The sequence below is a fragment of the Cherax quadricarinatus genome, chromosome 43 (assembly GCF_038502225.1).
Source record: "Cherax quadricarinatus isolate ZL_2023a chromosome 43, ASM3850222v1, whole genome shotgun sequence".
NCBI classification, from domain to species: domain Eukaryota; kingdom Metazoa; phylum Arthropoda; class Malacostraca; order Decapoda; family Parastacidae; genus Cherax; species Cherax quadricarinatus.
Genome location: NC_091334.1, coordinates 17998614 through 18014753, shown reverse-complemented (window position 1 = coordinate 18014753; position 16140 = coordinate 17998614). Strand labels below are relative to the sequence as shown.

The 16140-nt window shown below is 41.6% G+C and overlaps 1 protein-coding gene across 7 annotated transcripts in view; it reads left to right on the top strand.

Moving 5' to 3' along the window:
* LOC128694147 (tyrosine-protein phosphatase non-receptor type 13) overlaps positions 1-16140 on the top strand; it is a 419661-nt gene that overhangs the window by 314302 nt on the left and 89219 nt on the right. For 6 of the 7 annotated variants that reach the window (XR_011393106.1, XM_070093630.1, XM_070093628.1 and 3 more), the window contains 6 exons: positions 6514-6674; positions 7037-7261; positions 7725-7970; positions 8148-8294; positions 11107-11388; positions 15678-15781. Coding sequence is in view for 6 of the 7 variants with exons in the window: in XM_070093630.1 (XP_069949731.1) it covers positions 6514-6674; positions 7037-7261; positions 7725-7970; positions 8148-8294; positions 11107-11388; positions 15678-15781 (1165 nt within the window). In the remaining variant the exon portion in view is untranslated. The remainder of the gene's footprint in view (positions 1-6513; positions 6675-7036; positions 7262-7724; positions 7971-8147; positions 8295-11106; positions 11389-15677; positions 15782-16140) is intronic. The other variant, XM_070093634.1, reaches the window with a different exon arrangement.

Here is a 16140-nt window from a genome sequence, read left to right as displayed (position 1 = left end):
ACCATTCTTCTCCTGACAATCTTTTCCATGATTTTGCATGCTATACATGTCAGTGACACTGGTCTGTAGTTTAGTGCTTCATGTCTGTCTCCTTTTTTAAAGATTGGGACTACATTTGCTGTTTTTGCCTCAGGCAATCTCCCTGTTTCGATAGATGTATTGAATATTGTTGTTAGGGGTACACATAGCGCCTCTGCTCCCTCTCTCAGGACCCATGGAGAGATGTTATCTGGCCCCATTGCCTTTGAGGTATCTAGCTCACTCAGAAGCCTCTTCACTTCTTCCTCGGTTGTGTGTACTGTGTCCAGCACATGGTGGTGTACCCCACCTCTCCGTCTTTCTGGAGCCCCTTCTGTCTCCTCTGTGAACACTTCTTTGAATCTCTTGTTGAGTTCCTCACATACTTCACGGTCATTTCTTGTTGTCTCTCCTCCTTCCGTCCTTAGCCTGATTACCTGGTCCTTGACGGTTGTTTTCTTCCTGATGTGGCTGTATAACAGCTTCGGGTCAGATTTGCCTTTTGCTGCTTTGTCGTTTTCATATTGACGTTGGGCCTCCCTTCTTATCTGTGCATATTCGTTTCTGGCTCTACGACTGGTCTCCTTATTCTCCTGGGTCCTTTGCCTTCTATATTTCTTCCATTCCCTAGCACACTTGGTTTTTGCCTCCCTGCACCTTTGGGTAAACCATGGGCTCATCCTGGCTTTTTCATTATTCCTGTTACCCTTGGGTACAAACCTCTCCTCAGCCTCCTTGCATTTTGTTGCTACATATTCCATCATCTCATTAACTGGCTTCCCTGCCAGTTCTCTGTCCCACTGAACCCCGTTCAAGAAGTTCCTCATTCCTGTGTAGTCCCCTTTCTTGTAGTTTGGCTTCATTCGTCCTGGCCTTCCTGCATCTTCCTGCATCTCCCTCCACTTGTAGCTCTACTGTGTATTCGAAGCTTAAAACCACATGGTCACTGGCCCCAAGGGGTCTTTCATATGTGATGTCCTCGATATCTGCACTACTTAAGGTGAATACTAAGTCTGGCCTTGCTGGTTCATCCTCTCCTCTCTCTCTTGTAGTGTCCCTTACGTGTTGGTACATGAAGTTTTCCAGTACCACCTCCATCATCTTAGCCCTCCATGTATCTTGGCCCCCATGTGGGTCCAAGTTCTCCCAATCGATCTCCTTGTGGTTAAAGTCACCCATGATCAGGAGCTTTGCCCTGCATGCATGAGCTCTTCTGGCCACTCTAGCCAGTGTGTCAACCATCGCTCTATTGCTCTCGTCGTACTCTTGCCTTGGCCTCCTGCTGTTCTGTGGTGGGTTATACATCACTGCTATTACCACTTTGGGACCTCCAGAGTGAAGCGTTCCCGCTATGTAATCACTTTCTTCTCTGCTGTCTCCTCTCTCCAGCTCGTCAAAATTCCAGCGATTTTTGATCAGCAATGCCACTCCTCCACCCCCCCCCCTGTTCCCTCTGTCTTTCCTCAGGATCTGGTATCCCATTGGAAAGATGGCATCTGTTATTATACTTGTAAGCTTGGTTTCTGTGAGAGCTATGATGTCCGGTGATGCCTCTTCGACTCTTTCATGCAACTCCTCCCACTTATTTGTTATTCCATCAGCATTTATGCACCATACCTTCAGTTTCCTTTCTAACACTGTGGTTTGGGGGGTCTGTGAGGGTGGGAGACCTGGTAGCGTACTGTGGGATTCTATAGCTGGGTGTTGGGTGGAAACTGTGGGTATGGATTGTATTGTGTGTTGGGATGGTGTGATAGGTTGTATGGTTCTGAGAATAGTTGTGTGTGTGCTTGCCCTTGCTGTTCTGTTCTGCTCTGACTGACCTCTGCTGGTTCCAGCCTTGTCTCTTTTCCTAGCTCCTTTCGCTTTTTTGTCCTCTCCCTCAGCTGCTGTCGTTCTGATTGTGTTCTGTCTCTGTCTAGGAACACCCTCTTGTACTCTTCCGAGTATTTCAATCGTGGTTTCTCTTGGAGGATCCTGTTCCGCACTGTTTCCGTCCTGAGAATCAGCTTGATTGGTCGGTTTCTCCCCTTCGAGTACCCCCCTATTCTCTGAAAATTTACAATCTCGTCCATCTCTTCACCTATTTCCGTGATGATTTTCTCAATCTCCTTTCTTTCTTCCTGCTGCCTTTCAGTGTGTGTCCTTTCCTCTCTCTCCTGAAGCCCATGGATAAACACTGATTTTGCCCTTTCCTCCTCCCATTGCCTCACTGTGTGTGTGTTTACTCACCTAGTTGAGGTTGCGGGGGTCGAGTCCGAGCTCCTGGCCCTGTGTGTGTGTGTGTGTGTGTGTGTGTGTGTGTGTGTGTGTGTGTGTGTGTGTGTATGTGTATGTGTGTGTGTGTGTGTATGTGTGTGTGTGTGCATGTGTGTGTGTGTGTATGTGTATGTGTATGTGTGTATGTGTGTGTGTGTGTGTGTATGTGTGTGTGTGTGTGTATGTGTGTGTGTATGTGTGTGTGTGTGTGTGTGTGTGTGTGTATGTATGTGTGTGTGTGTGTGTGTGTATGTGTGTGTGTGTGTATGTGTGTGTATGTGTGTGTGTGTGTGTATGTGTGTGTGTGTGTGTATGTGTATGTGTGTGTGTGTGTGTATGTATGTGTGTGTGTATGTGTGTGTGTATGTGTGTGTGTGTATGTGTATGTGTGTGTGTGTGTGTATTGTTCGTGGTTACAATAATATTGTTTGTTTGGCTAGTACAACAAACGGGGAGTAGAATGAAATTAGCTCAGAGGCGCCCACACCACTGTATATAAATAACAGCAAAAGGCACAATACCGTGACTGGAACGATACACAAATAACCCGCACATATAAGAGAGGAGCTTACCACGACGTTTCGGTCCGACTTTCTAAATGGTCCGAGTCGGACCGAAACGTCGTCGTAAGCTCCTCTCTTCTATGTGCGGGTTATTTGTGTACCACTATGTCCTCGGATGACGGTAAAACACCTAGCTTGGCTGGGTGCGTCATTCTTGTAATATATATATATATATATATATATATATATATATATATATATATATATATATATTCAATTTTTTTTATTTTAATTTTTATTCCTTACTATATACAGTGCATTTTTTAAGTAATAATAATAATAATAATAATGATAATAATCCGCGTTATGAATTAATATTAATTTGTGGTGGTGAGACAAGTTAGACTGAAATTGTTAAGTTGACTTGTGGTGGGATACCTTAGGTTATGTGGTACTGGGGATACCTTACTGTCTTATGTGGTACCGGGAATACCTTACTGTCTTATGTGGTACTGGGGATACCTTACGTTATGTGGTACTGGGAATACCTTAGGTTATGTGGTACTGGGGATACCTTACTGTCTTATGTGGTACTGGGGATACCTTACGTTATGTGGTACTGGGAATACCTTAGGTTATGTGGTACTGGGGATACCTTACTGTCTTATGTGGTACTGGGGATACCTTACGTTATGTGGTACTAGGAATTCCTTAGGTTATGTGGTACTGGGGATACCTTACCGTCTTATGTGGTACTGGGGATACCTTACTGTCTTATGTGGTACTGGGGATACCTTACGTTATGTGGTACTGGGGATACCTTAGGTTATGTGGTACTGGGGATACCTTACTGTCTTATGTGGTACTGGGGATACCTTACTGTCTTATGTGGTACTGGGGATACCTTACTGTCTTATGTGGTACTGGGGATACCTTACGTTATGTGGCACTGGGAATACCTTAGGTTATGTGGTACTGGGGATACCTTACTGTCTTATGTGGTACTGGGGATACCTTACGTTATATGGTACTGGGAATACCTTAGGTTATGTGGTACTGGGGATACCTTACCGTCTTATGTGGTACTGGGGATACCTTACTGTCTTATGTGGTACTGGGGATACCTTACGTTATGTGGTACTGGGAATACCTTAGGTTATGTGGTACTGGGGATACCTTACTGTCTTATGTGGTACTGGGGATACCTTACGTTATGTGGTACTGGGAATACCTTAGGTTATATGGTACTGGGGATACCTTACTGTCTTATGTGGTACTGGGGATACCTTACTGTCTTATGTGGTACTGGGGATACTTTACTGTCTTATGTGGTGTTTGGGATACCTTGCTATCTTATGTGGTACTGGGGATACCTTACTGTCTTATGTGGTACTGGGGATACCTTACGTTATGTGGTACTGGGAATACCTTAGGTTATGTGGTACTGGGGATACCTTGCTGTCTTATGTGGTACTGGGGATACCTTACTGTGTTATGTGGTACTGGGGATACCTAACTGTTATGTGGTACTGGGATACCTTACTGTGTTATGTGGTACTAGGGATACCTTGTGTTATGTGGTACTAGGGATACCTTACTGTGTTATGTGGTACTGGAGATACCTTATTGTGTTATGTGGTACTGGAGATACCTTACTGTGTTATGTGGTAATGGGGATAACTCACTGTGTTATGGTACTGGGGATACCTCACTGTGTTGTGGTATTGAGGATACCTTACTGTTAGGTGGTACTGGGGATACCTCACTGTGTTGTGGTATTGAGGATACCTTACTGTTAGGTGGTACTGGGGATACCTCACTGTTAGGTGATGCTGGGGATACCTCACCGTTAGGTGATGCTGGGGATACCTCACTGTGTAATGTGATACTGGGCATACCTTACTCTGTTAGGTGATACTGGGGATACTTCACTCTTATGCGTGGGATATCTCACTGTTGTTATACATGGGATACCTCACTGTTGTTATACATGCGATACCTCACTGTTATGTTATACGTGGGACACCTCATTGTGTTATACGTGGGATACCTCACTGTGTTATACGTGGGATACCTCATTTATACTTTGGATACCTCACAGTTATACGTGGGATACCTCACTATTGCTATACATGGGATACCTCACTGTTATACGTGGGATACCTCGTAGTGTTATCCGTGGGATACCTCACTTATACGTGGGATACCTCACTGTGTTATACGTGTTATACCTCACTGTGTTATACGTGGGATACCTCACTGTGTTATACGTGTTATACCTTACTGTGTTATACGTGGGATACCTCACTGTGTTACACGTGTTATACCTCACTGTGGTATACGTGTTATACCTCACTGTGGTATACGTGTTATACCTCACTGTGTTATACGTGGGATACCTCACTGTGGTATACGTGTTATACCTCACTGTGTTATACGTGGGATACCTCACTGTGTTATACGTGTTATACCTCACTGTGGTATACGTGTTATACCTCACTGTGGTATACGTGGGATACCTCACTGTGTTATACGTGTTATACCTCACTGTGGTATACGTGTTATACCTCACTGTGTTATACGTGTTATACCTCACTGTGTTATACGTGTTATACCTCACTGTGGTATACGTGTTATACCTCACTGTGTTATACGTGTTATACCTCACTGGTATACGTGTTATACCTCACTGTGTTATACGTGGGATACCTCACTGTGTTATACGTGTTATACCTCACTGTGTTATACGTGTTATACCTCACTGTGTTATACGTGTTATACCTCACTGGTATACGTGTTATACCTCACTGTGTTATACGTGGGATACCTCACTGTGTTATACGTGTTATACCTCACTGTGTTATACGTGTTATACCTCACTGTGTTATACGTGGGATACCTCACTGTGTTATACGTGTTATACCTCACTGTGGTATACGTGTTATACCTCACTGTGTTATACGTGTTATACCTCACTGTGGTATACGTGTTATACCTCACTGTGTTATACGTGGGATACCTCACTGTGTTATACGTGTTATACCTCACTGTGGTATACGTGTTATACCTCACTGTGGTATACGTGTTATACCTCACTGTGGTATACGTGTTATACCTCACTGTGTTATACGTGTTATACCTCACTGTGGTATACGTGTTATACCTCACTGTGTTATACGTGTTATACCTCACTGTGTTATACGTGTTATACCTCACTGTGGTATACGTGTTATACCTCACTGTGTTATACGTGGGATACCTCACTGTGTTATACGTGTTATACCTCACTGTGGTATACGTGTTATACCTCACTGTGGTATACGTGTTATACCTCACTGTGGTATACGTGTTATACCTCACTGTGGTATACGTGTTATACCTCACTGTGTTATACGTGTTATACCTCACTGTGGTATACGTGTTATACCTCACTGTGTTATACGTGTTATACCTCACTGTGGTATACGTGTTATACCTCACTGTGGTATACGTGTTATACCTCACTGTGGTATACGTGGGATACCTCACTGTGGTATACGTGGGATACCTCACTGTGGTATACGTGTTATACCTCACTGTGGTATACGTGTTATACCTCACTGTGGTATACGTGTTATACCTTACTGTGGTATACGTGGGATACCCCTCTCTCTGATTGGGTTATGTGGTACTGGTTTAGTTTTTTCGTAGTTATTTTTTAAGTAATATTAACGTGTGTGTATGTTGTTGGCAGGAAGAGAGAGGGTGGAGGTAGCCACACCAGAGAGTGTGGTGTTGCAGCGGTGTGGGCGTGTACACCTGCTACCCACGCCCACACACTCATCAGCACACCCACACTGCAACTACCTGCCTCCAGAAGCCTTGGTTGGTCACCAGATACCTGAAGCAGAGAGGGTAGGTAGGGTGGGAGAGACGTGTACACACACACAAACACACACACACACACACAAACACACACACACACACACACACACACACACACACACACACACACACACACACACACACACACACACACACACACACACACACACACACATATGCATATGCACACAGGCGGGACCAGGAGCTGTGAATTGACCCCTGAAACCACATATAGGTGAATACACACACACAAGCGGGGCCAGGAGCTGTGACGCGACTCCTGCAACCACACGTGGGTGAGTACACACATACGCTCGCTGGGTGATGTAGGAATAATAAGAACATATAATATATCTGCCAAAATCTCTTAAGTACAGCATCACCTTCCTCAGATGCTGGTGTTCTCTCTGGGACGGACACTGTGGGTAGCTGCCGAGCACGGTACCAGTGGCATTTATGGCACCAGTACAGTCAATGGCATGGTGGAGAGTGCAACCACCCCTCACCACCACCACCACGCCAGCACCAACAACCTGTCTTCCAGCCTCAGGTCAACACTCTCAGCCATGACCCACAACCTTCCTGCTCACGGACTCACTCTTGTGGATATCTTCCAGGTTGGTTATTCTTACTCTTAATACTGTGTGTGTGTGTGTGTGTGTGTGTGTGTGTGTGTGTGTGTGTGTGTGTGTGTGTGTGTGTGTGTGTGTGTGTGTGTTTGTGTGTGTGTTTGTGTGTGTGTGTGTGTGTGTGTGTGTGTGTGAGAACTGGGCATGCACACACATACACATATATATACATACATATTCATTCATTTGTTCATTTATGAAGGGACTCAGAGCTATCCGGACTTGAGTCCTGGAGGTGGGACATATAGTACCTGCACTCTGAAGGAGGGGTGGGGATGTTATAGTTTAAAGGGTCATTTGAATTTTGATGTCTATGCAGTTCTGGAAAGACAACTATTAAATAGTGATGGTGAATTTCTTTCTTTGGGTTGCCCAACCTTAGGGAGAAATGGCCAATATGATAAAAAAAAAAAGAAATGCTGATGAAGGACACTTTTGCTTCCTCTTTCAGTTGTTAGTAGAGCGTTTAAATAGCCGGGATCGTATCAACTACACCGCCATCGTACGATCTCTCTATGAAGAAGTGCTGGGCCCCCCACTACCACCTCCTCGGCCACCTGATCCAGTCATGGCAAGACAGAGGTCTTACTCTGCTCTGGACACTAGGACATCAACTAGCAGAAGACCTTCGTCATTAAGCTTATCACAGCGTTCAGCAAGCGTGGAGGAACTGAATCAACATCCTCATCACTCACTCGTATGAACTACCTTTGACTGGTTTGCAGTTTACTGATTAATTAACTTTTCAAGACAACTAATATCAGTGGTTGGGTCAATTTTTCAGAAAATTACTGCTGATTGTCAAGGTTATTTGGAATTAGCAGTTCTGTTCTTTTACTTAAAATGAAATTTCTTGTATTGTTGATTATTTCAGGGATCTGTTAAACCTGCCTGGATATCCCAAACACAACCTACGGACATTTATCCAACAACATGGGATCAAGATTTTAACCACTTGTCGAGCATGCAAGACATAAATCAGCTCACACCTTCGTTCAGGACATCGACCAGACTAGTAGATGTAAGCCATTGTTTGTCATTTTTGTTAATTTACAAAGCAAAAGGTTTTTGTGTTAATCTTCCCTCTCCAACCTGTTCTTGAATAAGAAATATACACTTTTAACTTTTCCATCCTCTTTCTTTTACTCATTGTAGGTTAAGTTAGGTTTGGTTACTTTTAAGTGGGTTAATAACAACTTGATAATGTGTATATTGTACTGTACAAGGAATGGGGAAAAAGTTAGGAAAAGCATTTCAGAATCCCCAGAGATTCTTCCTCAGTTCTAAATTAGAAAAATCTATTTTTTAAATTCACAAAACCTTCTTACCATTTTCTGTTTTTTTCACAGTGCCTAAAATCTTGACCTGAGCTAAGACCCTTGCATTTTTTCCATGTTTTTTTTTTTTTAAATTTAGAATACCTAGCAATACTGGAAAGCCTTTACCATCCTTTTTACCATTTCTGGAAGGTGTTCTGATATTCTTTTTCACCAAAGACTTGAGTTTTTGTCATAATTTAAGTTCTTATAGTTAATTACCAGTCAGGAAATTACACACCTGGAGGTGTTTCAAGGGTCAACACCCCTATGGCTCGGTCTGTAGCCAGGCCTCGCGGTGAATCAGGACCTGATCAACCAGGCTGTTACTGCAGGTCACATAATTGAATAATGAAATAGCTGTCATTGGGGTAGCACTCTGAATTGCTCAAAATTTTAAAAAGAACATGATTCTCACCTACAGGATAAGGACATGTGGTACTCTTGATATTTCCCCGCCACTTTATTTCCAGACATCTTGACAATATTGTGTCACAATATGAAAGTTGCAGCACTTACGACACACACTCACATTTCTTCTGACAGTGTAGCCGTTAATATGCTGTCTTCTTTCTGGTTTGAAGTGCATAACACTGACAGGTACATAAACCAAGACACAATTATGAAAATCAGTCCTTTATTGGGATAATGGTTTTTTCTCGTTAAATACAGTAGTCTTTCAAGTAATTACACAGGAACACCCTACACTACCTAGAGTAAAACATTATCCATATAAAGGCTTGTTCTGATTACTTGTGTCTTGGCCCACATACACATTTTAAGACTTGCCTCATGTTGTTAGGTAAGACACATATGCAACAGTTAGACAACTTTATTCCGAAACGTTTCGCCTACACAGTAGGCTTCTTCAGTCGAATACAGAAAATAGTCAGTTCCTGACTATGGAACTGAACTTCTCCAGGCCGAGGGACTGACAACCTCAAATTCTACGACTACAAGGGTGATGGATTGATTACATCGTCTTCACATCTCTACTGTTCCTGCCTATTTTCTGTATTCGACTGAAGAAGCCTACTGTGTAGGCGAAACGTTTCGGAATAAAGTTGTCTAACTGTTGCATATGTGTCTTGCCTAACAACCTGTCGGTATTGTATACCATTTTGATGTTCAACTTGCCTCATGTGTTGTGTAAATTTCCATCTTTTATGAAGTACCCCATTAAAGGCAGCTGAGCTGGCAAAATTTAATTTTAACTTTTATTTTCATCACATGCTCTTGCAAAGTTGTTAGCTTGTGAGAAACTTTGTGACTTATTTGTGCAGTGAAGAAATGGGCCAAGTTAGTATTAACTATAATCTACATAGCGAAAAAAGACCCTAAAATATAAATATGTTATACTGAAAATTTGTAAATAATCAATAATGTGAAATGTGCATTGACACACCCTGGTGGCAGAGTTTAGTAGAGCTTTGGTGTTAACGAGTTGGAACAAGAAGGATGGGTCCATCTGCCTGTTTGTATTGGGAAACAGCATGAAAGGAGAACTCTTAATTAACCTTATGAAGTTTCCAGAAAAATATATTGTTATGAAAGGTTGCACAATAGGACTTAATACTTATGCATCTGCAAAGGATACATTCTGTGAAAAAAGCTTGTGAATAAGAAATTCATAGATATGAAGCCTGTAGCACAGTATTATGCAGTGTAAATTTTGGGTATTGGGTAACCATACCCAGACATTTTTGCTTACCTTGGTCTAAAATTTTTTACCATTTTGGGCATCTAACAGAACTACAAAAATTATTACCTATAAAATATATTTTATAGGTAGTAGGTTGGTAGACAGCAACCGCCCAGGGAGGTACTACCGTCCTGCCAAGTGAGTGTAAAACGAAAGCCTGTAATTGTTTAACATGATGGTAGGATTGCTGGTGTCTTTTGTCTGTCTCATAAACATGCAAGATTTCAGGTACGTCTTGCTACTTCTACTTGCACTTAGGTCACACTACACATACATGTACAAGCATATATATACACACACCCCTCTGGGTTTTCTTCTATTTTATTTCTAGTTCTTGTTCTTGTTTATTTCCTCTTATCTCCATGGGGAAGTGGAACAGAATTCTTCCTCCGTAAGCCATGCTTACGGAGGAAGCATGGCTTCGAAGTAGGTCTTTGGACGAAGACCTACTTCGACTAGTGGATGGTACCACTATGACCCCACCTCCTCCTGCTTCGCCTCACCTGACCACAGTATATAAGCCACATCTACGGGCCTATGCTGTACATTCGACAAGATTGATGGACTGAACACATCGACTCCAGGCTGGGGATTGATTACCTCGAACTACTCCTCTCCTTACACCTTTCTACTTTGTACTGGACTGATGAAGCCACTGTGTGGCAGAACGTTTCCTGAATAAAGATTCCCATATGTTGCATAAGTGTCTCAATCTTCAACTTGTCGGTTTTTCAAACCATTCATTACGACATTGTACAAGATATGTATCCACTACTTGATTGTTCATGTATCTGTACTGCTATGTGTTTTCACAGATGTCAAGTGAAAATCCTCAGACTAACCTTTTAACATCAAAGATAAACTTTCACTCAATGGATACTATAAGTTCAAAAAAAGAAAATATCATACCAAACTCACTTGAATGGAGCAAGTTGCCTTCCATGAGAGGCACCATGAAATCTATCTTAGAGGTGTCATCAACTCAGACCTCGCCAGTCAAGACATCTCCAGAAGGCAACTCGGACAATATTTTTCCTTACAAGGATTCCAGAACAGTCACAGTTACCAGAAGTGCCACAGTAGCTGGCATTATGAAGGTGTGTAATCAAGGCTAATGTACAATGTTTAGCGCTAACTTAACAGATCTTAATAGGTATTCCAGAGAGCGATTGATAGTGACTGTTGCCTGGAGTTTTATGACTCATTTGCCATGAGTTCGAGCCCCACCTGTACCATAGTTTGTTTGCATTTATGTTGTTATGATTCCATGAGTCGTGACTGTGTTTCCTTTGGGTCACCTTGCTTTGGTAGGTGATGCCCCTGTGTTTAAAAAAGAATTTCCTTTGGTATGTATTTTTAAAGTGTCTGAGAGAAAACAGTTGTGGTATCAAGTATGATTGCCTTAACCTAGCAAACCTAGTTGAGCTTTAAGTTCCTTAAGTTTGACGTGGCTGAGCAACTTACAGTAGATGGGAGTGAGTGGAGGCAAGTGAGTTGACACTGTTGGAGAGTATCAAGGTAACATTTATGAAGGGTTTCAAGGAAACCTGTTAGCCAGACTTGAGTCCTTGAGGTAGGAGGCACATTGTCTGTACAGTATTCTGAAGGAGGGGTAAGGTTATTGCTACTCTGGTGATGGGGTAGACCCTTTGAACTGTGATGTCATCATATGCTTTTGACAAAACAGTGATTAAATGAGTAACTGTGAAAGTGCTTCCTCTTCCTTCTTTGGGTCACCCTACCTCAGTTGGGTGACTCTTCCTTATTTATGCACCATTACACAAATAACCCACGTGGTTCAAGTTGGACCAATACATCGTCATAAAGTTTCTTCCTCCTATGTGTGGGTTATTTGCGTATTGTTCCAGTCACTGTATTGTTCTTTTGTGTTCTTTATACACCATTAGTCATAATTTTAAAATACAAGTTGTAGAATTAGGAAGATTTATATTGATAATTGATAATTAGTAAGCCATGCGTGTTGTAAAAGTCAACTAAAATGCCGGGAACAATGGGCTAGTAACCCCTTTTCCTGTAAAGATTACTAAAGAGAATAAGAAGAAGAAAATTGTCAAAGTGGGAAGTCTGAATGTGCGTGGATGTTGTGCAAATGATAAGAAAGAGATGATTGTGGATGTTATGAATGAGAAGAAACTGGATGTCCTGGCTTTAAGTGAAACAAAGCTGAAGGGGGTGGGAAAGTTTCAATGGAGAGGAATAAATGGGATTAGGTCAGGGGTTTCAGATAGAGTTAGAGCTAAAGAAGGAGTAGCAATAATGTTGAAGGATAAGCTATGGCAGGAAAAGAGGGACTATAAATGTATTAATTCAAGGATTATGTGGAGTAAAATAAAGATTGGATGTGAAAAGTGGGTTATAATAAGCCTGTATGCACCTGGAGAAGAGAGAAGTGTAGAGGAGAGAGAGAGATTTTGGGAAATGTTGAGTGAATGCGTGGGGAGTTTTGAATCAAGTGTGAGAGTAATGGTGGTTGGGGATTTCAATGCTAAAGTGGGTAAAAATGTTATGGAGGGAGTAGTAGGTAAATTTGGGGTGCCAGGGGTAAATGTAAATGGGGAGCCTTTAATTGAGCTATGTGTAGAAAGAGATTTGGTAATAAGTAATACATATTTTATGAAAAAGAGGATAAATAAATATACAAGGTATGATGTAGCACGTAATGAAAGTAGTTTATTAGATTATGTATTGGTGGATAAAAGGTTGATGGGTAGGCTCCAGGATGTACATGTTTATAGAGGGGCAACTGATATATCGGATCATTATTTAGTTGTAGCTACAGTTAGAGTAAGAGGTAGATGGGAAAAGAGGAAGGTGACAACAACAAGTAAGAGGGAGGTGAAAGTGTATAAACTAAGGGAGGAGGAAGTTCGGGTGAGATATAAGCGACTATTGGCAGAAAGGTGGGTTAGTGCAAAGATGAGTAGTGGGGGGGTTGAAGAGGGTTGGAATAGTTTTAAAAATGCAGTATTAGAATGTGGGGCAGAAGTTTGTGGTTATAGGAGGGTGGGGGCAGGAGGAAAGAGGAGTGATTGGTGGAATGATGAAGTAAAGGGTGTGATAAAAGAGAAAAAGGTAGCTTATGAGAGGTTTTTACAAAGCAGAAGTGTTATAAGAAGAGCAGAGTATATGGAGAGTAAAAAAAGGTAAAGAGAGTGGTGAGAGAGTGCAAAAGGAGAGCAGATGATGGAGTGGGAGAGGCACTGTCAAGAAATTTTAATGAAAATAAGAAAAAATTTTGGAGTGAGTTAAACAAGTTAAGAAAGCCTAGGGAAAGTATGGATTTGTCAGTTAAAAACAGAGTAGGGGAGTTAGTAGATGGGGAGATGGAGGTATTAGGTAGATGGCGAGAATATTTTGAGGAACTTTTAAATGTTAAGGAAGAAAGAGAGGCAGCAATTTCATGCACTGGTCAGGGAGGTATACCATCTTTTAGGAGTGAAGAAGAGCAGAATGTAAGTGTGGGGGAGGTACGTGAGGCATTACGTAGAATGAAAGGGGGTAAAGCAGCTGGAACTGATGGGATCATGACAGAAATTTTAAAAGCAGGGGGGTATATAGTGTTGGAGTGATTGGTACTTTTGTTTAATAAATGTATGAAAGAGGGGAAGGTACCTAGGGATTGGCAGAGAGCATGTATAGTCCCTTTATATAAAGGGAAAGGGGACAAAAGAGACTGTAAAAATTATAGAGGAATAAGTTTACTGAGTATACCAGGAAAAGTGTACGGTAGGGTTATAATTGAAAGAATTAGAGGTAAGACAGAATGTAGGATTGTGGATGAGCAAGGAGGTTTCAGAGTGGGTAGGGGATGTGTAGATCAAGTGTTTACATTGAAGCATATATGTGAACAGTATTTAGATAAAGGTAGGGAAGTTTTTATTGCATTTATGGATTTAGAAAAGGCATATGATAGTGGATAGAGGAGCAATGTGGCAGATGTTGCAAGTATATGGAATAGGTGGTAAGTTATTAAATGCTGTAAAGAGTTTTTATGAGGATAGTGAGGCTCAGGTTAGGGTGTGTAGAAGAGAGGGAGACTACTTCCCGGTAAAAGTAGGTCTTAGACAGGGATGTGTAATGTCACAATGGTTGTTTAATATATTTATAGATGGGGTTGTAAAGGAAGTAAATGCTAGGGTGTTCGGGAGAGGGGTGGGATTAAATTTTGGGGAATCAAATTCAAAATGGGAATTGACACAGTTACATTTTGCTGATGATACTGTGCTTATGGGAGATTCTAAAGAAAAATTGCAAAGGTTAGTGGATGAGTTTGAGAATGTGTGTAAAGGTAGAAAGTTGAAAGTGAACATAGAAAAGAGTAAGGTGATGAGGGTGTCAAATGATTTAGATAAAGAAAAATTGGATATCAAATTGGGGAGGAGGAGTATGGAAGAAGTGAATGTTTTCAGATACTTGGGAGTTGACGTGTCGGCGGATGGATTTATGAAGGATGAGGTTAATCATAGAATTGATGAGGGAAAAAAGGTGAGTGGTGCATTGAGGTATATGTGGAGTCAAAAAACATTATCTATGGAGGCAAAGAAGGGAATGTATGAAAGTATAGTGAAGCTTGGGTGGTAAATGCAGCAGTGAGGAGATGGTTGGAGGCAGTGGAGATGTCCTGTTTAAGGGCAGTGTTTGGTGTAAATATTATGCAGAAAATTCGGAGTGTGGAAATTAGGAAAAGGTGTGGAGTTAATAAAAGTATTAGTCAGAGGGCAGAAGAGGGGTTGTTGAGGTAGTTTGGTCATTTAGAGAGAATGGATCAAAGTAGAATGACATGGAAAGCATATAAATCTATAGGGGAAGGAAGGCGGGGTAGGGGTCGTCCTCGAAAGGGTTGGAGAGAGGGGGTAAAGGAGGTTTTGTGGGCAAGGGGCTTGGACTTCCAGCAAGCGTGCGTGAGCGTGTTAGATAGGAGTGAATGGAGACGAATGGTACTTGGGACCTGACGATCTGTTGGAGTGTGAGCAGGGTATTATTTAGTGAAGGGATTCAGGGAAACCGGTTATTTTCATATAGTCGGACTTGAGTCCTGGAAATGGGAAGTACAATGCCTGCACTTTAAAGGAGGGGTTTGGGATATTGGCAGTTTGGAGGGATATGTTGTGCATCTTTATATGTGTATGCTTCTAAACTTTTGTATTCTGAGCACCTCTGCAAAAACAGTGATAATGTGCGAGTGTGGTGAAAGTGTTGAATGATGATAAAAGTATTTTCTTTTTGGGGATTTTCTTTCTTTTTTGGGTCACCCTGCCTCGGTGGGAGACGGTCGACTTGTTGAAAAAAAAAAAAATTAGAATTAAAGCACTGTAAGTATTAGTTGACTTGGTATATATAATTTTTTTTTTTCTCTCTTGACAAGACTCCAGTCATGGAGGCACAGGAAGGAGGAGCACCAGGCACGCAGAAAAAGGTTCCTCCTAAGAAACCTCCACGATCACGAGCAATGTCTGTTGACAATCTTCTGTAAGTCTTATGTAGTCTTTGTGTTCAGTTGACATTATTGACTTTATTCCACACTCTTATTCTTGGAATACTACTTTTATTTGTCTTTATTTATCAGGTGTAGTGCATATCGATGCAAGCTACACTTGTTGAAATATCAGGCTGAATTCATTTTATGATAGAAAAGACAGATATATACACACATGAGTAAGAAATAAATATCTTCCAGCATGATATGTGACTTTCACATTACTTAGTCATTGAGTGATGTGTCTGAACATTGCATCTATAATCATATATTTGACATCAGTATTCTTCTTTGATTATCAAATAGGTACAGTAGGATGGAGATGAATAGGATGATGAAAAAGGTTTATAAA